This window comes from Vanellus vanellus (genome assembly GCF_965231255.1).
Source record: "Vanellus vanellus genome assembly, chromosome: 5".
NCBI classification, from domain to species: Eukaryota; Metazoa; Chordata; class Aves; order Charadriiformes; family Charadriidae; genus Vanellus; species Vanellus vanellus.
The window spans coordinates 76,454,701-76,475,582 of record NC_138910.1 but is presented as its reverse complement, the minus strand read 5'-3'; the positions used below and the strand labels follow the sequence as shown (position 1 = coordinate 76,475,582).

Here is a 20,882-nt window from a genome sequence, read left to right as displayed (position 1 = left end):
CAGATCATTTCTCATGCCAGAGCTGGAGTCAGACAACTCTAAAGAAAGCATTTCCATTTCGCTATCCCTAAATTTCTGCACCACACACAAATACAGTTACAAGTATCTCTATCCGAGGATGCTAAAATTTAATCTCCGGAGCTCAGGATTACTTTACAACGAGGCAGCAGGACGGCTGCCTTTTCCCAGAGTGGTGGTTCTGGCCCGCCAGCCCTCGCCTGGCGGTGTCCTGCTCTCACAGGGCAGCGAGACGGGCAGCCAAGTAGTACAAGCTCAGGCCGTTGCATGCGATGCAGCAGAGGTTGCAGAGGGAGGACAGAGCGTGGTAGAGGCTGAGCTGCCGGGAGAGCTGCCCGTAGCCGGGGTTGGAGGCACGCAGCTGCCTGCAGGACTTGCTGGCGAACAACCCGACCTCCTGGCCGAGGCCGTGGCTGCGCTCCACGAGCTGCATGTCTGCCACGATGTCCGAGGTGACCGGCCCAAACCACTGCGTGTTCAGCACAGAAGCAGCAACGCAAACGAAGAAGACAACGATCTGCAGGGGAGCAATGCCCGCCGTGAACATCGCACATATGTGGTGGGTCAAATTTCTCCCCCAGCCCCTCTTACACGCAAGGCTCGCTGCAATCCGGATGCTAACTGGTTTCTTTTAACCAGAGCCATGTGTGGACCTCGTCATAGTTTCCAAACCTCTCAGTGGAGCGGAGTGGGACCCCGTGGAGGAAGGAATTTAGGCTATGGCCAGCTCACGTTTTAAAGTGGGAGACTACCTGGGCTGTTTGTTCATCGCTGAGCAGCTCGCTGGGGTGATACATGGCAAATAGCGTCAGGTTGAGGAAGGCGCAAGCGGAGCCGATGTGGAAGTAGTAGGGGAAGAGCTCACTCTGGATGAAGCCGTAAGTGTGGCGAGGGAGGCGACTGCCCATCACAAACCCTGCAAGGGGGGAGAACAGGTAGGTCCTGGGGCAAAGCCCCCTCCCGTGGGCTTCCCCCCGGGCAGAGAGCCACGGTGGTGTGCAGGGACAGCAACCTACCCGCCACGAAGGTCACCCAGATCTGCATTCCCCAGGAGGTGGAGAGGAAAAGGAGGTGCAGCACTTTGATGGCGTTGGAGGGCTCTGTGTCGGTCTGCACGGTGTCCTGGCTGGGGACGGGTCCCTCCATGTCAGCCAAGCCGCCCCCAAATTCGGCGCTGAGCTGCTGTTACTGCCGTCGCCTTGCTGGATGCAGGACAAATGCAGTTTAGCTTCACAAGCCCGCTTATTCGGGAAGAGCTTTGGAGCTGGCACAGCCCCTTCCCAGCCCCACCACCACACACCCGACCGGGCTGCAAACCCAGTTCTCAAACCCCTGATATCTCAGGGGCGGGGCACTGCGTCAGCACCTCGTAACCGATCATTTTGGGTGGACTTTAGGCAAAGTCCAGCCAAAGCCCCGGCTGACCCCTGGCAGCAGGAACAAGCAGAGAATCAATAAAAAGGGGAAAAGGAAAAGCCCTGACAGATATGCCTGCCCATGCTGTGGCCATCAAAGAGGCCTCTTGGCCAGGGAAAAGTCCCCCTGTCTAAAAACAGCAACAGTTTCTGCACACTTTAACCAAAAAGCCTTGGGGAGGGCTCAAAGAAGCCAGGCTGGCTCCCGGGGTCACCCTGCTGCCCTGCACCCTGCGGTGGCACAAGCATGAGAGCATGGGCAGTGGCGGGGAGGAGGAGGCTTTGAAGGAGCTGCCCGCTCTGCTGCAAGGAGCGCTTCGGAAATTAATTAAAACAAAACTGCTGGGAGCAGCCCATCAATTCTGCTGCCTGCTTTATTCCCCCTCCTCCCCTCGGCCAGCCGCCGCGGGGCATGAATTACAGCGGGGATGGCCTTGAGAGAGACGCTGCCATCTAATTACATCCCACTGCCCCTGCAAAATAGATAAATACACAGTGGTTTTATATAGCGATTCTAATATATTTATTTAGGCATCTATAAAATCAGGTCTTTGAAACCTTCTCATGATGGAGAAGTACTGGAGAAGGTGCTCACATCCCACCTGGAGCGCTGGCCTGTAAATCCCCAGAAATCTTCATGGCCTTTTCTTTGCCAAAAAGCTTCTTGGCAATTCTGGGATGCTTCCCCTGCTCCATCCTCCAGCAGCCCAGTCCGCTGCACGATGGCGGGGTCCCGGGGAAGGCAGCCGTGGTCCTTCGCTGGGGCTTTGTTCCCTGCATCACCTTGTGCAGGAAGGCAGCGATGGGTGCTGCGGGCAGCGGGCATGGAGCCCTCCCGCTCCCGGGGGTCCTAGATCCACCCTTCCAAACCGTTTGCCGCCTTGCGGGAATTAGCGGCCCAGAGCAGCAAGGCAGCTGGGTGTTTTCGTGCAAAGAAGGCGCAGGCGGGAGGGAGGGTTGTTCGGAGCGGGGGGTAACACTCTGCAGTGATTTCTTTTTTTTTTTTTTTTTAGGGAAAAAGAAAAACAGTGATTGATTGCTAAATTGGCCCTAGAGCGGTGCGTTTGGTGGGGAGGGCGAACAGGGGGCTCTGGGAAAGGCTGGGAAGCGCAGGCTGCTCCCAACAGGCTCCAGTGCACCCACCAGCGGGTCTTCCCAGCCCCGGGAGCTGACTGTGGGACGAGGCGGTTGGAGACGGGTGCTCCAGGGACGCTCCAAGCTGCCCAGTCTGGCTCCGCCGCTCACTCCCCCATCATTCCCTCCAGCAGAAGATGCTGCTGGACTGTGATTTTATTTTCCTTTTTTTTTCCCCCTGCCTGCACGTAAACCAGGAGATGCTTTGCACCGTTGCAGCTCTTCTGTTGTGCGCTCCCGTCCATCGCCCCCCAAATCGCTCCCGCTCCATCACCCTGCACCCCCAGGGACCCAGCCAGGCCGGGGAGAGGGCTGACCGCGACCTCGCAGCGGGAAAAAGCACAATACTTAAGGAGAAGGAGAGGTCAGTTAAAGTTTAATGTTCAGGCGAATACATCATTCCCTCCACTTAATCAAGCAGCAGCAATTTCTAACGATAAGTAGAAAGGATGGCTCGCATCCCAGTGATAAAAAGGCAGGATTGCTCCGAGTTTCAGGAGATAAGAGAGCCCTATAAAAAATTGAATGTTTTGTACCACATTTGACTTGAGACGGCTTTATCTGGCGGCGATAGCGCTGCAGGGGGAGGTCGGGGCAGCGCCGTGCCAGGCCTTGCGCGGAGGTGTTTATGATCGGAGATAGGGCAGAGATTAGGAGCTCGGGGGGGGTGGGAGTCGCCGGCCGGCGCCCACGGGGAGAGGGGCAGACGGTTCCTTCTGCTGGTAGATGGGATGGAGAGTTTGGGTGGCAAAGCGCCTTTCTAGGGACTGGGTGGTGCAGAGAGGGAGAAAACACCCTGTGGTGCCTGGAAAAGACCTTGCGCTCATTCCTGGTGCTCCACGATCTCATCTTACCCCGAGCACGGCATCGCCATCGCTTGTTCTGCAAAATAACCCCGCTGGGGGTTAAGCGCAGGGGGGCTCAGCTGGCAAAGGCCACGGCTGCCGCACGTCCGACCTGCTGCGCCCGCAGCTCTGCCTGCCCGAGGGCGCCCGGGGCTCGTTCCCTTCCCAGCAGGCAGCGAACCTGTCACAAACCTCAACGCCATCAGAAAATCCTCTGGCTACGTGACCCCGGGACAGCCCGGGAGGGGGCTCTCAGCCGGCAATGGCCGAGGGCCACTTGTCCCCTGGGGTGTGACTGATGAGCAGCGCTGCCACCCTCACCCGTGCTGCATTTCGGTGGCTTTCCCGGAGCATCTCAGGGAGAAGCAGGTTGGCAGCAAGGTCTTTGCAATGGTCCTAACCCCATCCTTCACTGCTGGGGACATCTGCGAAACAGTTCTGTGCTGCCATCAAAGCAGCTGCGGGGGGAGGGGTCAAAACACCCCTGGAGGCACTCAGGTCATTAGTGCTTGGGGCAATTAGGGATGGGTGCCGAAGCCTTTGAGGCTCTGGGGTTCAGCATCTGCCGGCACCTACTCCTCACGTCCTTGGTAGCTTTACTCAGACTTCGGGAAACAAGGTTTGGGTTTGTCGGTTTGGGTTTGTCTTTTTTTTTTTTTTTTTGCTTTTTCAGTGCCCCTGAGGCATTTTGGGGTTTACAGCTCAAAGTGTTGGTGGACCCAACGGATGGGGACGAGCGACCCCTACCCCCCCGCTTGCCAACCCGGCACAGCGAACCCCCAGAGAGGGCGCTCACCTAAAGTACATATAGATATTTTTTTTCCTTTTAATGCATTTTTATTGCCACTCCTTCCACAGCCCCGGGGGGTGGGATGTCAGCCCAGTGGGGCTCTTTTGGCTCTCTGCCAGCCCCGCTCGGGATGAGGAGCAGCACCCGGCAGCCGTGGGGGGAGCGGGATGTTCCGTCGGCCACCCCTGCGCCGGGGAGGGATAGGGCACCCTCCCCACATCACTGCCGCTCTTCCCCATTCACTGCCTCAAAGGAACCAGTTTCCTCCATAAAGAAAATAGTAAAAAAAAAAAACCAACAAAAAAACCCAAATCTGTTTTAGGAAGACATTGGATCATATAAAGATTCAAGTAGCATTAAGTGAACTAGAAAACCAAGTCCTGTACATCAGCTTATAAAATTTCTAAATTAAAAAAAAAAATAAAGGGAAGAAGAAAAGACATGATAGGTCAGTGCAAAGGGTGAAGTGATACAGTGGTGTCCCTCCACCCCAGCTCCTGGGACCTCACTCAGGCCAAAGCAGGGTCTGGGCGCCACCATCCCATGTCCCCTTCCGCCACCGAGGTGCCTCCTCATCTGTCTGTCCGTCTGTCAGCAGGGGTACCGCGGCTCTAGAGCTCCTGCAGCCGCATGATCAGGTCCTCCTTGTTCTTCAGCAGGAACTTCTCGCAGGCCTCGAAGGTGGCGCAGAAGTTGGAGGACAGTCCCGCCACGTTGGTGGTGACATAGTTGAGGTACCCCGGCGTAGCCTGGTTGTAGTAAGCCACCTGCCGGGCACAGGAGATGGTTAGTAGGAGCACATGGGGATGGAGGAGCCTCCCCCATGGGGTGCAGGTGGCACAGCCGCAGATTCCCACCTTGCTCGTCTCCTCCGACTCCGGCCAAATGCAGAAACCGGAGCAGAGCGTCTCCCCCCGTGTGTAGTCGGCGCTGGCAGGGTGGGTGGGCAGCGTCACTGACCGAAAGGCCACCACGTAGGGGTCCCTGGGGAGGAGAGAGCCCGGTGAGCCGGCGTGGCCCGGCCGGCGGGGAGCAGGGGGTCGGGGAGGGGGATGGTTACCCCTTGCCGCAGGGTTTCCGTCGGGACGCCAGGATGACGAAGTCCTGCGGCTTGTTCTCGCGGCTGAGCGTATGGCTCACCACGTGGTAGATCATGTCATCGTTGTCTACTTGCTGGACGAGCTCAGCACTCCTGTGAGGTGGGAGGGGACCAGTCAGAGAAACCCCGCTGTGGCCCCCAAGTCCAGGGCCAGGGCTGTAAGTCGGTCCCATCTGGGGTCCCTCGGGTCCCCAGTGGTGGATTTGGCCTAAACCACGACAGTGTGCCCACCACCGTACGCAAAATATTTAGAGGGGGCCCAAAATAGGTGTTTTCTGCAGCAAAGTGCAGCCATCAGCCCAGGGGGAGCTGGGACAGGGACGCACGGTCTCTAGGAGCGATCACGGCTCCGGGGCAACACGCTTGCTCCCAGGAAAGCCCGAAGGGATGTTTCTCAACAAATTCAAGGATGTGGGTTTTGGAAGGGGCCGGGCGCCCCCGGGAAGCCCCGCAGCACTCACGCGTAGTGGCTGTCCCACTCGTGCCGGCGCCGCAGGTCGGAGAGCAGGGAGAAGGCTCGGCCGGCGGCGATGCGGACCGACATCTCGATGCGGAAGGAGAGGAACTTGTCCTCCTCCAGCGTGTACATCCGCACCTCGGGGAGCACAGGGCATGGGCTGGGACGCGTTGGCCACCACCGAGCCCCCCGGGGTTGCCCACACTTTGGGGGCGAGAAGCAGCTCGGGGGGGGACGGGGCAGGTTTTAGTACCTTTTCCTTTTCTCTGGCGAGCGCCCAGTTCGCTTTGGCTACGAGCGTCTTCAGCGCAGAGACGTTGTTGTAGCTCAGATAAACCTGGGGCAGGGGCGGCACGTCAGGGGCAGGAAAGGGGGGGACAGGAGGCAGCGACTCCCCCCGGGGCAGCACCCTACCTTGTTGCTTTGGTCCCAGGGCACGGAGAGCGGCACCTCCGTCTGTTTGCAGGAGACGACGTATTTTCTGCAGGAAAGGGAACGATTTCCCTTATGGTGGGACACAAACCACCCACAGATTGTCCCTGTACCCCAGTGCTGAGCCCCCCCCCCCCCCCGACTCTCCTCCCTCCCCGCATCCCGCTTGCTGTTTCCGCTCACCGGTCCAGCCGAATTTTTTTCCTAGCGCTGGCTTCTCTGTACCTCCTCTCTCCCTCCTGATAAACGGGAAAAGCGCATTGGGTTAATAGAAAAAGGATGGGGGAAAAAAAAAAAAAACAAACAAGACAAACCAAAACAGATATCTTTTGGGGAACAGGTAAAACATTCAGCAGTGAAAAGCCCCTGCGCTCGCTGCCTGCCCCCCCCGGCAGAGGTGGTTAGTGATTAACCGTGAGCTGTTTTGGCATCGCTGCCGCTGGCTGCGATTATGCGACGGGCACTGGCACATTAGGAAAAAACCCTCGCGCCTGCTGCAGAGCCGCAAACAGCCGCTGAAACACAAATTGCATCCCCTAGCACGTGCAAATGTCCCCTCTCGGGGAATAACCCCCCCCCAAAAAAGCAGCTTATTTATTTCAAAGAAAGCCATAGCGCAGTGCTTTAAAGCAGGCGGAGAAGCGGTTTCAGGGAGCGCAGCTCCGGCCATGAGATTCTCTTCCACAGGGTGGGAGAAGACTCCCGGTTTTAAGGCCCCAAAAGAATCAGGCAGGTGGGCACGGATCAGCCCAGGAGAAGGCGATGCCATCGCTCGCTCATGCCACAACGTGCCCCGAGGCGCGCAGGTGTTTGCTTCGCTGCCGTGCTCGCGTGACAGATTTTTCTCAAATATTTGGATCCGAGCAAATTACGGATCGGAGTGCTTTGGAAGGTAAAAACAACCTAAAAGGTTTGCATTCTTTCCCCTAAATTACAGAAAAGATGAGCTCCAACTTGCAGGCAATGCTCTGTTAAGCCTTGCATGGCTAACACGATTCCGTCTCTGCCCAGCCAAGGGGTTTATTTTATTATTAGCTATACCGAGCAATCAATTTAATTCACACTTGCTATCGAGCAATTTGATTTCCAGCAGCATAAAACTGCATTTGTTTCGCCGTGAATCCGAGAGCCTTCCAGGGCTAAGGGGGATTCCCGGGGGTCCCATGCCACCGCGGCGGGGAGAAGCCAGCCCTGCCCGTCCTTACCCCCGGTTCGGGTGCCACCATGGGCAGGGTGCGGGGCCGGCCCTCCTGGTCCAGCACCACGAAGGTCATGAAGGCGCTGTTGATGTGCCTTCGGCTGACGGACATCTCCTGGCCGTACGCCTCGGCGCAGACCCCCACCTCCATGCTGGGGGGAGAGTGTGGAAAAGAAGGGGTGAGGGTGCGGAGAGCCACTGGCAGGGTGGGATGGGGACCCCCCACCGCCGGCACCCACCTGTTTTTGAAGGCGTTGTTGACGATGGCTTTGAGCACCAGGCGGTCCCCGACTTGCGATGGTCCCCGAAAGTGGAACATCTCGATGGCCCGCAGCGTGGGGTGGGCATGGCACAGCCGGCTGCGGGGGGCGCAGGCGTCACCCCCCGGCTGCGGCACCCTGCCAGCCCCACGCACCCTGCCTGTCCCAGCCAGAGCTGAGGGCACCCCCAAAAATGTCACCCCTGGATTTCAACCGCCAAAACCAGCCATGAGAAGGCACAATAATTAGAGTGTGGTGAGTGTGAACCCTTCGCTGGGTCCTCCAGCACCATTGACCCGCGTGACTCCCTGTATGGCATGGCCCAAGGGTGATGTGCTGGACACCATCCCTTTGGAGGGTCCCCACAACCCATCTGTGGACCAACCCAGCTGGATGCTGCCCTGGCTGCGTGTCCCCTCCAGTCACGCCATCCCCCCCTGTCCCCAGATCCCCGGTGGGTCACCTGGCTGCGATGGTGGCCACATTCTCCATCCAGGCCATGATCTGCCCACCAAAGGTGTTGCCTTGATGGTTGGCATGTGGGGGCAGCACCAGCTCCACACTCTCCACCCGCGTCTTCTCCGCCGGCACCACCACGCTGCCATCCCGCGTCTCCAGCTCTGCCGCGGGGGGGGGGGAGAACGGAATTCAGCATTCCGGTCGGGGAGACCCATCAGCCCTCCTCACATCCTCTCCCCACAGCCGCCCTCCCACTGCATCAACACCACCACCCCCCCATACCTCCTGGCTTGGGGGTGCTGGATGGTGGGGCTGACACCACCCTCCATGGCCGGGTGATCCCCAAACTACCCCAAACTACTCTTAACCCCCCCCAGCATCCCGGTGAGGAAGGATTGTGTCACCGGTGGGTGTCGGGGCTATTTTGGGGCTGGCAGCCCTGGCTGCAGGACACGGTACCGGTTTCACGGGGGCTGCGGGTGAGGAGGTCCTTGAGGGTGTCCTTGTGGACCAGCCGCATGCGGCGGCGCTCGGCGGCGATGCTGTGCTCTATCTTCTCCTCCTCTGTCTGCGGGGTCAGCGGCTTCAGCTTCACCTGCGAAGGGGACACGGGCAGGGTGCAGTCCCGCTGCAGGAGAAGGCAGGGCTCCTTCGGGCACCAGCATGCGCTCCTATAGCACCATATGTCCCACCGAACATGTGTCGGAGCTACGTGGGTTATATTACAGCCGCTCACGGAGGGGCCAGAGGGCAAACGGCTCCTTCAGCTGGATAGGGATGCCCTGGGAGGCGTCATACGGCAGGGATGGACTCCAGTGCCAAGGAGCCGTCCCACAGCGCCGGCAGGGAGGGACATCCCTGCCCTTCCCGGGCACAGAGGAGGGGACGGCAGCATCGGGTGGGTGCCCTCCATGCCCAGAGCAAGCCGAGAGCCCCGGTACCCCCCCACCACGTGGGATAACGGAGCACCGACTCGATTGTGTGCAGATAGCCACGAAGCGACGGCACATGCCACGATGAAAAGCCCAGCCCAGCTCTCCCCAGAGAGGCCATTTCCTCGTTGTCCCTGCGCAGGGACCACCTGAGCGCCCCCCCCCCAGCCACCGGCCGCCGCTCACCTTGCTGCCGGAGGGACCCTGCGCCACGAAGGTGGCGTACGCCTTGCAGATGCTGCAGTGCTTCCCGCTGCACAGGTCCTCGTAGCTCACCTGGATGCCCACCTGGGAGAGGGCACAGCACCCCTGAGAGCCGGCTCTGCTCCCCGGGAACCCGCATCCCCCCCCCCAAGCACAGCAGGATGGGGCCCACACACCAGATCAAAGCTGGGAACCGCGGGAGGAGGATTCGGTGGCAGTGAACGGGCGCACGCGGCTGGCGGGGACGGGTGCATGCCATGGGGGGATAGGGGCTGGGAGGCCGGGGGGGAAGGTTGGGGATGGCACACCAACCTCCATGCTGGAGTTAAAGGCTCGGTTCACTTTGGCTTTGATGTTGACAACTTGCCCGACGCTGCAAAAGAGAAAGAGGAGAAAGCGCGCCGAGGTTAGCGGGGATGGCAGCCCACGGTTATCCCACATATCTCCCTGCCGAGGTGACGCAGCGTTACGGCTCACCGCCTGCTGCGGTAGCGGTTGACTGGGACAGTGGGGACATGCCAGCATAGCCGGCAGGACATGGGGACCACCACCACCACCCCCATCACGGCAGCCTGCAGGTGTCCAGCCTGGTAGTGAGATGTCACCCTGAGCCTCTATGTGCAAACGGATCCTCAGGTCTGGGGTGCTGCCGGGACACCTGAGGGGAACAGAAGCGCCTGAGGTTTGCTTGGCACCCCCCGCCATGTGGGCACGCACGCTCCTGCCAGAGCAAACGGCGCCTCCAGCCTCGCATGTGCTTTCCTGCACAATGGTGGCACCCATGGGGTGTCCCCACAGGCCCTCGGCTGGTGGCAGCAGCAGCACCAAAGCTGCAGGCACCTTGACTGCTCCCGTCCCTCCTCCTCTCCACAGCCTCCCAGCGACAGACACCTTAGGATACTGGGAGACAGCAGGCGGCAGGATCCGGCCAGGGGCATTTTGCACCATCTCTCACATGAAACATCTGCTGGCAGCGAACTGCTGCTCGCAGAGTCCAGGAGCTCTCCTCTGCGCCTTCAGTAGGCTTCAGAGTAAACACGCAGACAGCTTCAGCTCTGCAGCTGAACCGACTCCAGACTGGTACCAACCAAATGAGCAAATGCAGCTTATTGGCGACACTGACAGCAAACAGAGTCTTTACCAAATGCATTATTAAATCAGGAATATTCCTCATCCCCTAAAAGAGACCAATGGACTCAGTGGAAAAATAAACCCTATAACCTCCACTGCAGGTTTGCACCGTAGAGGGCTCAAAACAGAAGCGAGGAAGAGTCAGCGTGTGCTTTGGCACCGTACCTTCCCCCTCACCCCATCCATGACTTCTGGCTTCAAACAACCACAATCATCTCGGCTACGCGACACGCTTTGCACGTTGGCTCTGGCTGGAGCAGGGACGGTGCGAGGCTGGGATGGTGCCTCCGGCCATCCTCTGGCACGGACCCCGAGCCCAGTGGCAACCCTGGGCCCACAGCAGCATGCCGAAACGTTAGTGGGGTTACATGAGCAGCCTCCGTGCACCTCCCGGGCGGTGCCACATCAGTGGGGTTAATGCTCCCGACTCACGGCAGCGCTGCGTTACGCTGGCCGCTCTACGGCTGCAAACGTCCGTACCGGACACCACTCTTCCCGTCCCGCTGCCCAGGAGGGTTTATATACGGCTGGCTGGTGTGAAAAGAAAAAGCAAGACGGGAGGGAGAGGGTTAGAGATGAAGGAAGCGGTGGCACGGCGAGGCCGGAGCGGGGATGCTCCGGCTGGGTTTGCAGCGAGGGGCATGCAAGGGCGGGCACGTTGGCAGCCCCGACTGTCTATTTTCCAGCCCCCAAAACACCTTATCCTCTCTCTCCTCACCAAACGGCACAAGCCGGTGCCATGAAAGCCACACGAACTCATGTGCAGTCCTCCCCGGAGGCTGCACTTCCACGCGGCAGGGCTGAGGGATGGGGAGCACCCGACGCGAACACCACCCTAAGCTCCCTCTGCCTTCAAACAGCTCTGCGGGAAAAACCCGCCAGGCCCCGTGTGCGGAGCATCAGCCAGACCACGGCGAGCGGGATCCGAGCCGGGAGCCGCACTAATTCCCTGACATCTCGGAACGGTGCCCGGCTTCATTTAGAGCCCTGGAAGCATGGCTCAGGTCCATCCTCCCACTCCCGATACCCACGGGGAAAAACTTCCCAGGCAAAGCTGCCCCGGCAGCTGGAGCCACGCGGTGCCGGGCACGGCACCCTCTGTGCCCGCTCAGCGCAGGGCATCGACCCTGGTGGTGCCACCCCACGGGCACCCCGGCCTCTGCCGGTGGCGTGCCGACCCGCCAGCACCGTGACGTCGGTGTGAGACGGAGAAAGTGAGAGTTTTCCTGGGGATGACAGTGAAAGCCAAGAGCGAGTCGGGCTTCTCGGCACCAAGCAGACCAGCCGACAGCCTGGGACCCCAACGCCAGTCCTGGGTGCCCGCACTGGCCTCCGTCCTCAGCGGGCAGACATGTGTCCCCTGCATGGGAGCTTCCAAGCAGCATGAATCCTGTGTGGCACGGCTTGCTCGGCCAGGCCAGCCTTCAGCCAGCAGGTCCCCAGGGGATGGGGGTGCCAAAAACCCCTCTGCCGGCACACAGGCACCTGTGTAGGTGCAACAAAACCCTGTGCCAAAACACCCGCCGAGCCCCCTGAGGTGGTACCCGGGGTGTGAGCAGACAGTTGTCCCCCCCTACATGGAGGGTTATGGGGGCTCTGAGAGTTGAGTAACGGTTGGTGGCACCACCTGGGCTCACCAGGGGTGGTAGAGGAGACCACCCTGGGAATGTAAGATCTACGCCTGGTGGGAATGATCTCAATACTGGGAGCCTGCAACAGATGAGGGCAGACCCCTGGGAGGGTGCAGGTCCCCCTCTGTGCCACAACACCCTCAGATCAGGAGAAACATTGTCCTCTGCAACCCCTGCAGCCCAGGGGCTGCGTCCCTTGGGGTGGCAGCACCCTGGGGTTGCCAGGACAAGCTGGGGAGGGGATTTCGGGCGGGCAAAGCTCAGCCTGGCGCATCTCACAAAGCGATGTGCAGGGAGGTCCCGCTTCCCCCAGCACCCGGTGGGTGAGCCCCACCGCACGCCAGCCACCCACACGGCGGCTGCAGAGGCACGATTTGCAAGACTCAACTTTTCCAGAGCACTAAGTCAGAGCTGTTTCTTGAACAAAGCCAGGGAGGAGCTGGAGTCGGGGGAAATACCGGGAAGCCAACCCAGCAGGAGCTCCCCAGACAGCAGATAAATCAGAGCAGACGGGCGCCCCGCGGCCCCGCGGCGGAGCCGGAGCCCCGATCCCTGGCTGCCCCGTCAGCCTGGCACCGCCACCGCATCTCCTCTCCTCCCAAACACGCTGCTCCCTGTCCCGGCTCCATCCCCACCGCCCACGTTGCACCCGGCAGAGGGGAAAAATCCCACCCGCCCGCCCCGCGCATGCCCCGCAGGGAGAGCCGAGTATTTACCTAATGGTATGCTCAAAATAGATATCATCCATAGAAGCCGTGACGCACGGGCAGCCGGCGTGTCTCTCGGCTGGAAAGGAAAACAAAAATGCATCAGGTACCCGCAGCGACACGCCGAGCGTGCGAGGGGCACACCGGCTCCTCCACCCCGCAGGCCCTGTCCCGGGGCTGGTGATGCCGGCGAAACACCCCGGCCGGCGTCCCTTTCCCTGCTCGTGCCTGCCCGCCGCGTTTGCAGGGGATGAGAGGGGAGTTTGGGGTTTCTCCACCCCGTAGCAGGGTGGGTTTCCAAATGTTTTAAGGGTTTGGAGTGTGTGTTGTAGCTAGGAGGCAGGCTGCCCTGCTGTTTGCCTTCCCTCCCTGCTTTCAGCCGCTGCGGGGATGCACAGGCAGCCGATAGCATCTTCCTGTACGCAGCAAATATTTTAAATCCATCTTGCCGTTCCGGCTTTCCCTTGGGACTCCGGGAACCTCAAACTGCTAAATTGCTCTGGGGACTTCATCAAACTACAGAATGGCACCCGTTTTCCTGCCATAACCTCCCTGTTACGCTCAGCGACCCACGGCGTGCTCGGCAGGGCGGCCGAACCGGCCAGCTCCATCGCTGCTTACGGAGCGGAGGAGCTCAGCCCCGTCCGGCGGAGCTCTCCGGCCACTGCCGGGATGCCAGGGACGTCACCAGCCGGGTCTTGCCGTGCCCTGCGCAGCAGGCAAAAACAAAGGGCAGCGTTTGGGGAGAAGCAGACATCAATTTTGATCCGTCCCCGAGCAAGCGTGTGTGCTGCAGCGCACGTCTCCTCCCCTTCTCGTCCTGCTCCCGCTCGCTCTCTAATTACTCAGCAAAATGGCATGACGTGGGTCCCCAGCTGGCGTCAGCTCCGAGGGACAGCGCTGGACCGCCGGGCACGCTGCCGATGAGCCGACTCCTGGGGGATACCGCCATGGCCCTTCCCTCCCGGCCCAGCGGGATGATGGCTCCGGCGGGAGAGGACGGCTTACCAGAGAGGCAGGCGGCCGTGTCGATCCACTTGAGCAGCTGGCCGGTGCTGAGCTCGCCGCGGTGGTTGGTGTGGCAGGGCAGCACCAGCTGGCTCATCTGCACCTCGGTGGGGTTGCGGGGGGGCGAGGGGCTCGCCATGGCCCCCGGTGCCTCCTCCCGCTCCCCTGGCTCCCGGGCACGTGGCGGAGAGGTCGAGCCCTGCAGGGACAAGGGCTCCGTTTACCCAAACGGGAGGAAAATGCCCACGCGGACCCCCTTCCCCCCGCCAGCGGGACCCCCAGCCCTCCACAGCCTCAGGCACCATCAAAACCCACCCAGCCCTCGCCAAAGACACGATGCTCACAGCCAAAAGGCAAAAAAAAAACCTCTAAAAAGTGCTCCGTGGATGATCACTGCCTGTTTCCAGGACATTTATCACCCAGCCCTGCTGCTTCCTCCCAAAAACCGTGAAAAAAAAAAAACCCTCCCAAAGTCAATCAGTTCTCTGGGAAGGAATTTTGCTCTCCCGACAGCTTCATTTTTAGGGTGCCGCAGCGAAGGGTGCTTTCGCGCTCCCAGGGCTTGCGATGCTCCGCGCCTTCCACCAACACCCAACGCTTTGCCAAAGGAAACTCTAAAAGCAGTTTTTCCTGGCTGCTACAAGCAGACGGGGAGGGAGGAAAGCATCTTTGGTTTGGGGTTATTTGCGCAGCCAATAATTTGCGCGGTTCCTTATGGGCTTCGCAGTTTGTTGGGCGCAGAGGCGCTCCCGCCCGCCGTCCCGGCGGGAGGTGGGTTGGGAGGGAGAGGATGGTACTGTGGCTGTGCCGGCAAGAAAAATAGCTGATTAGACGTCAAGTGAGCCGCGTTACACAAGGGGTGAACTCGGTTAGCCTGGTGAGTAATTGGGGAGACACGAGGAGCCGTCTGGGCTTCGTTACAGCCTTTCCTTCCGCTTTCTGCTCCCACCGCGGCTCCCGTTTACAGCACTCGTTGCCACAGCCCCGCTGCAGCAGCGTCTTTGCCCTTTGGTTTGCCCGGCTTCTTTTAAAGATGGGGTTTGTGCTGAAAATGAAGCTTTCCCGACTACCCTGAGCTCCCCGCCTCTCAGAATAGCATTTTTCTCTAGCGGGTTTAACCTCTTGTTTCCATAGCTACTGGTACACGACATCCCAGGAACGGCACAAACCTCGGCTTAGCGGAGACGGTGGTGAACGCGGCTAGCCGAACCTACGGCGGAGGGTCCCCCCTGTCCCACGGCGAGACAGACCCCCGGCCGCCGGAGCCCCTCCAGCGGGCTCCGAACCCCTTTGTGAACCTCCCGAGCTGTTTCCCAGCGCGCCGAGGTGGCTACACGGAGCTATTTCGGGAAGCCGGCAGGCTCCGGGGCACGAGCCAGAAATGCAAAGAGCTCCAAAAGCCGCCGGCTGCAAAGCGAGCAGCCAGCCCGGCCTGAGCTCCCACCGGTCGTTTTCCCGGTGCTTGCCATTTCTGAATTTTAGGGAAAAAGCCGGCAACCCCGTGGGAAGAGCCCTGACCCCATGGTAGCCAGCAAGAGGCCAGGGATGGTGATGGGGAAGGCATGGGATGCTGCTGGAGCAAATCCCGGCACAGGGTGGCATCTGCCCAGCACAGCCCCGGTTAGTAGCCGCCGGCACAACGGGGAGCCCCAGGGTTAGTTGCACAGCACGGGGGGGGGGTACCTGGAGGCCATTGCAACAGAAGCTTAAGATCTCTTCAGGCACTACAATATTCTCCTTGACCATTTTTAAGAGACACCTGGAAGGGAGAAGAGTGGCTCCGGTTACAGCGGGACCGGCAGAGCCGGGGGTGGAGGACACCCGTGACTGTCCCCCAAGCGGGGACAAGGCAGCGTGCGTGGCGGGTGCCGCAGAGCTGTCGTCTGCCGCAGAGCTGCCGTCTCGGCGGTTGTCACACTTTGTCCCCGTGCCCCACGCTGACGCCCCTCCCCACGCCACCGGAGCCGAATCGGAGAAGGGCAGACCCAGGGTTCACGCCTGCCATTCCTCGGGGGTCAGGTCCAGCGCTCGCCGGCTGCGGTGGAAAGGCCTCCGGCTATTTTGGGGTGCTGGACTGAGCCCAGGACACGGTGCCACAGCCCATCCCTCGGCTCTGTCAATACTTCCCGTGTTGCTACACGTGACAGAGAGCTGTGTCTTGAAGCTCCCCCGGCCGGCACGGTGACACCGTCGCGGTCACAAGACAGCCGGGAGCGTATTTTTGGCAGCGGGCAGGACTCACGCTGCACGCGGGTGGTACCGGGGGCAGCAAATGGGAAGCGCCCATCGCCGGCAACGCCGCTGCGCCCTGCACCGGCCCCTCTGCCCACGATGCCCTGGCATCCCCCAAGGACACCGTGTGCCCTTGGGTGCCCGCGGGGTCCCCGGCCACACACGCTGCGACCGGGTCCCGGCTGGACACGGTGGTGGCGTTGCAAGGAAAGGCAGCGTGAGAGCTGCAGCAAAAAGAAGAGGCTTTATATTTACAGCTTGCTTTTAAACACAACACCGACGGGCCCTTGGCGTGTCCTCAGCTGTCCCAGCCAACATCCCTCTCCCACGCAGGTCCAACCGGCGGTGGCAGTTCCTTCCCCCAGGGCGTGGGACTGACCGATTCTGGTCCAAAAAAGTGGAAGCTGCAGATTTGCCTCCTGCACCGTCAGCCCTTCGCAACAGCCGGCGTTGGGGCATCGCGCGGCGCGCACCCGTTGTGGTCAGCGGGAAGGGAGGGTGCTCAGAGCACCGACGGACACAAGAGCACCGCTGAGCCTTACGAAGCCGCCCACCTCTGCCTCGGCGGCGCCGGGCTTTGCTGTCCCCAGCCCCACCGCTTCTCTGGGCGTGCTATTGAGGTTTGGGAGCTCGCTCACGGCTCACCCACCCCTGCGAGAGACCGGTGCAAGAGTTGAACTCCTCTTTAGCAAGCTGGGTTTGCTCCCCAGGTTTGCTTTACTGCGGGGCACAAGGTGGTGGCGGTGGCCGCGGGTGGCCCCGTCACACACCGGAGGACACACGGCTCAGGCCACACTATGGAAACCCAAACCTGCTCCTGGCTCTGCAATCGTGTCACCTTGTCCCCTGGGTTGGGTTAGCAGGAAGGGGAAAAAAAAAAAAAAAAAAAAAAAAAAGAGCTGTCTGGTTTCTGTCTGGTTTGCATCCATGGTTCTCCGTTATTTCCATGCTCCCACCCTGCAACACGGGGATCTGCCCAGGGAAGGGGAGCACCCTGTCCACACATCGCAAACGCGCTCCAGAGACCCGGAACCATTCAGCCAGTGGGTATTTATAGAGTATTCGGTTATCGAAACTAAGCGAGCAAGTGTCTGTCCTCATTAAAATCTTCAGCCTCACTCAACTGTCATATTTTTAAAGCTGTTGACTGATGCAGCCCTCGGGTCACCATGGCAACGGGATGCAGTACCCAGGCGATGATGCTCTTACTCTGTCACCCCTCGAGTGACCCACTTCTATCCCCCCCCCAAAAAAAAAAGTTTGCATTAGAAAAAAAAGCCTTCCAGCAGAATATTTTTCTTGCCTCCTGCCACACTCTCTTCCTGCACTGCCGAAGGCGGAAGAAGCCTGCAGAGCAAACCAGGGGGGTAGGATGGAGGTGAAGACACCCCAATGGCTCCAAAAATATGGGGGAGAGGGACCCCATGGCACCCCACTGTTCTCCTATACCCTGGCAGGGAGGTGTCCCACAGCACCGACGCTGCGGGGACGGTCTCCGCTGCTGAACTGGGTGCTGGCCTCCAGAAAAATCACTGGGGGACCATCAGCCTGGGGGAGCCTCCACTGCAAAACCCCCTCGGGTCCCGCAGCCCCCGTGACGCTGCCGGGTGGGGATGCAGGAGAGCGGTCTTTTCCCCCAAATCCTCGAGCCCGCTGGAAGCGGGGTGTTTGCTCTAGCCATCCCCAAGCAGCAGATGGGAGGAAGGTATGAGGGTGAAGCTGGGGTGAGGGTCTCGGGTGCTGGGCTATGGGGGGGCTCTGGGCAGAGCGGGGCAGCCCCACACCTCGAGTCGGCCCCAAACACCAAACCCCCATTTTCCCTCGCCAGGCTCTGGTCTCCTATCCCCACCTCAGCCCCTCGGCACATCCTCACCCCTCCCTGGGAATATTTAAAGAAAAAGGGGGGGGGGGAGCGGGAGGAAAGCGGCGACAATGAAGTTCTCATGGGGGATTATTGGTGTATAATTGAGCAATATCCATGGTAACAAGCAAATCTGCACGCTTTAAAAAATTAACCTGACCTACTTTGGGAAATTCTGCCATCTCGACGGGGCAGCGAGGGCGCTCCTTCCCCCGAGACCTGGCCCGCCAGTCCCACTGCCAGCAGCACCAAAGCCCCGTTGCTCCTGGGGATGGGACAGGCAGGTTTTGTGCAAGGGGAGATGTCCCCTCCAGCAAGGACCCCACTGGCGAGCAGTGGTTGGAGGTGCTCACCCAGGCTCAGCTCCATCACCCCATGCCCACCGGGATGGAGTGTGTTTCCCAGGATGAGACCCGCGGCGCTCGCTCAGGTGCGGGTTGCCAGCTCCTTTGCAGGGCCATCAGGATGGTGGCCCTGCTGGGACGAGAGGGACCGAATCACTGGGTCACGACACTACACGGAGATGCAGCAGCTCCCTGTGGCAAGTCTCGTTGGGAACCAAGGAGGGTGGCCAGCCCAGAAGGCCAGGACACCCTGTGAGTGGTATTTTTGGGACCACACGTCATGGTTTCTCTAGGGTTTCACGGAGCAAAACAAGGCATGGCGCCAGGAGAGTGCAAGCTGAGGGCCAAAGGCAGCGGAGGGCTGCAAGGACAGTCCCCTTCACGAGGGGCTTCTGGTTTTACATCCACCAACCGTGGGAAACCTTCGCTCAGGGCAAGCGCAGTGGGGTCCCCTCCAGCCCCGTCACATCCCCCTCCACCCCTCAGTTGAACGCTGGGTGAAGCATCCCCAGCCTTGGCCGTGCCTGCAGCCCCCAGCCTCGTCCATGCCCCTCCCCAGCCGCTTTCTGCAGGTCCCAGGAGGCTCCCAGGAAGGCTGGTGCTGGTTTGCCGGCACGGGGGCAAAGTCCCCCCAGGGAGTGTTCTGGGGAACAAAGGTCTGGCACTGCTGCCTCCAGCCCAGGGGGAGAGCGAAGCCAGGCAGCACCCCGTTACGGCTGCAAACACTGCTGGGGCCAAACTTCAGGAGCGTGGGGACAACAACAGCATCGCCCAGCCAAAGCACCTTTGACCTGCCACCTACGGCTTCCCCAGGGAGAAGACTGCCATAGCACCGAGACCACCGCGGTTGAGACCACCACAGTCAAGCCCACCAGGCTGGAGACCACCATAGCGGAGACCACTGCAGCCAAGACCACCATGGTGGAGACCACCACAGTGGAGACCATGGTGCTCTCCACCGTGGTGGTCTCCACCCTGGTGGTCTCAACTGTGGTGGTCACCATGGTCGAGACCACCTCAGTTGAGACCACCGGGGTGGAAACCACCAGGGTGGTGACCACCACATCATGGTGCCACCCACCTCATCTGGCCACCCACGCTGCCCTGACCAGCCCCGGTGTATCCCTCTGCCCTCCCCATGACACCGGTGTTCCCGGCAGCCCTGTGCCCCTCCTTCCCAAATATCTGCCCCCCCTTTTAAGCAAAAAAAGGTTGATTCAAGCCAACGTCACCACCACCCCCAGCATCCCTCCTGGCACACCTAGAACGATCTGGGGGGGGACACAAGCCAGGACATGGAAGTCTCCGCAGCAGTGCTGGACGGTGGCTCCTGCTCACCCAGCCCCAGGGTGTCCCCCCCCTTGTCCCCATCGTCCCCAGCCTCCCTTCCCCCCCCAAGCCCTCACCTCAGCCAGAAGAAGCTGAGCATTTGCGGGCGGCGGCGAGGCGATGGCTGGCTCGACGGAGAAGCGTCCGGACACCTGCGCGCGCGCGCACGGCCGGCACCCGGCGCGGGCGTCAAGGCCAAGGCTGGCGCAGGGCCCTGGGACGGGGCCAGCACACACCCCCGGCTTCCTTAAATATAGTCACGCATAACTTTTCTTAAGGTAGCGCTTGGCAAATCTGCTCGTGCCCGGAAAATGGCCGGCGCTCCGGAGGTTTGCAAGTTGGACGATGCTACGCCGCAGGAGAGAATGTTCCGGGCCGGAGGCAGAGCCGGGGAGGGCGGTGGAAAGCACCGGCGCGCTGCCAACGGCTCTGCGGAGCAGGATCCAGCGGTTTTCCATCCATTTCTCGCCGGTGATGGGGTCCTGGGTCCCCTCCCCAGCACCACGCGTCACCCCTTCTTCTCCCCTCCATCGCCCCAGCGAGGGGCACGGGGGTGCCCAGCTGCTCCCCCAGCCCGCTCCGTACCCACGGCGCCGCATCAGCACCAGGCTCTTCCCCCTCCCCCACCCCCCCCAAGTTAAACCTGCCTGAAAATATGTGTTTTTCCCCTGGAGCGGCAGACACCGATGCCGGGCTCGCCGGCTGGGAAAGCCTCCGCAAACTTCTCCGGAGCCGCTCCAATCCGCACCGCCTCTCCCTGGCCCTGATGCTTCTGCAGCACCTCTAACACGGCTCGTAATAAAAAACCCTTTGTTTTTTTTTAATATAAGAAGGAAATAAGATGCAAATTGCCGTGTCACTGCGTTAGCAATACCGCCGATTGTTTTTTAGGGGGGAGTTGTTGTTCTATTTGTATTTTATTTCCATGCTTTTACAAGTCACTCTTTATAATCGACGTACGCGGGCTTGATCAAAGCTCCTCGCAAGCAAGCAGAGGCAGCGCAAGTGTCGCCCGTGGAAAGCCGGTGGTGAAACAATTAAACCAATTTAACAGGAAATAAAGCCTCACTTTTTTTTTTGGTAAATAAGAACAACGAAGCACTGGAACAGAGCAAACGCTTGTGGTGGGCACCGAGCATCAGTGTCGCCTGCCCCTGCAGCGCTGGGGCATCAGTGACCCAAATTTTAGGCTGGGTGTGGGAAAAGCTCATCCAAATCTTAGACCTGGGTGCAGACGAGGCGGGACCCCCCCGGTCCCTCTGCGAAGGCTGGTGTCCTGGTTTGAGGCAAAACAGAGCCAATTTTCTGTGCAGTAATTTTACTTTTTAGCTAAGCCTCTTCTGACTCCCGAAATTAAGAGCGTATTGCGGAGAAACTGATCGCTCTCAGAGTGATA

The 20,882-nt window shown here is 60.2% G+C and overlaps 2 protein-coding genes across 3 annotated transcripts; both read right to left on the bottom strand.

The window, feature by feature from the left end:
• Positions 1-235: 235 nt before the first annotated feature.
• TMEM205 (transmembrane protein 205) lies at positions 236-1,164 on the bottom strand (the record flags this gene model as incomplete). The annotated part of the gene is made up of 3 exons (XM_082483948.1): positions 236-535; positions 771-934; positions 1,035-1,164. The coding sequence occupies 3 exons, from the start codon at positions 1,162-1,164 to the stop codon at positions 236-238; spliced, it is 594 nt and encodes a 197-aa protein (XP_082340074.1).
• A 3,056-nt stretch (positions 1,165-4,220) lies between these two features.
• Positions 4,221-19,580, bottom strand: ACOT11 (acyl-CoA thioesterase 11). Of its 2 annotated transcripts, none has more exons than XM_082483800.1 (16): positions 19,564-19,580; positions 13,721-13,919; positions 12,722-12,791; positions 9,556-9,616; positions 9,226-9,327; positions 8,567-8,702; positions 8,112-8,268; positions 7,628-7,747; positions 7,396-7,540; positions 6,374-6,429; positions 6,173-6,239; positions 6,012-6,095; positions 5,763-5,896; positions 5,263-5,394; positions 5,060-5,186; positions 4,221-4,969 (listed from the first exon to the last, which is right to left on the bottom strand). In XM_082483800.1, the coding sequence occupies exons 2-16, from the start codon at positions 13,857-13,859 to the stop codon at positions 4,814-4,816; spliced, it is 1,686 nt and encodes a 561-aa protein (XP_082339926.1). In that variant the 5' UTR covers positions 13,860-13,919; positions 19,564-19,580; the 3' UTR covers positions 4,221-4,813. The 2 variants fall into 2 exon arrangements, with proteins under 2 accessions (XP_082339926.1, XP_082339925.1); XM_082483799.1 differs by lacking the exon at positions 19,564-19,580 and adding an exon at positions 15,404-15,687.
• Between the last annotated feature and the right edge of the window lie 1,302 nt (positions 19,581-20,882).

Coding starts and splice junctions, on each gene's coding strand:
- ACOT11 (XM_082483799.1), bottom strand. CDS start 15,466: ATGGTCAAGGAGAATATTGTAGTGCCTGAAGAGATCTTAAGCTTCTGT. Junction 8,269..8,566: donor CCGCAGCCCCCGTGAAACCG/GTACCGTGTCCT, acceptor CCCCCGCGGCAG/AGCTGGAGACGCGGGATGGC. Junction 6,430..7,395: donor TGGTGGCACCCGAACCGGGG/GTAAGGACGGGC, acceptor CCCGTTTATCAG/GAGGGAGAGAGGAGGTACAG.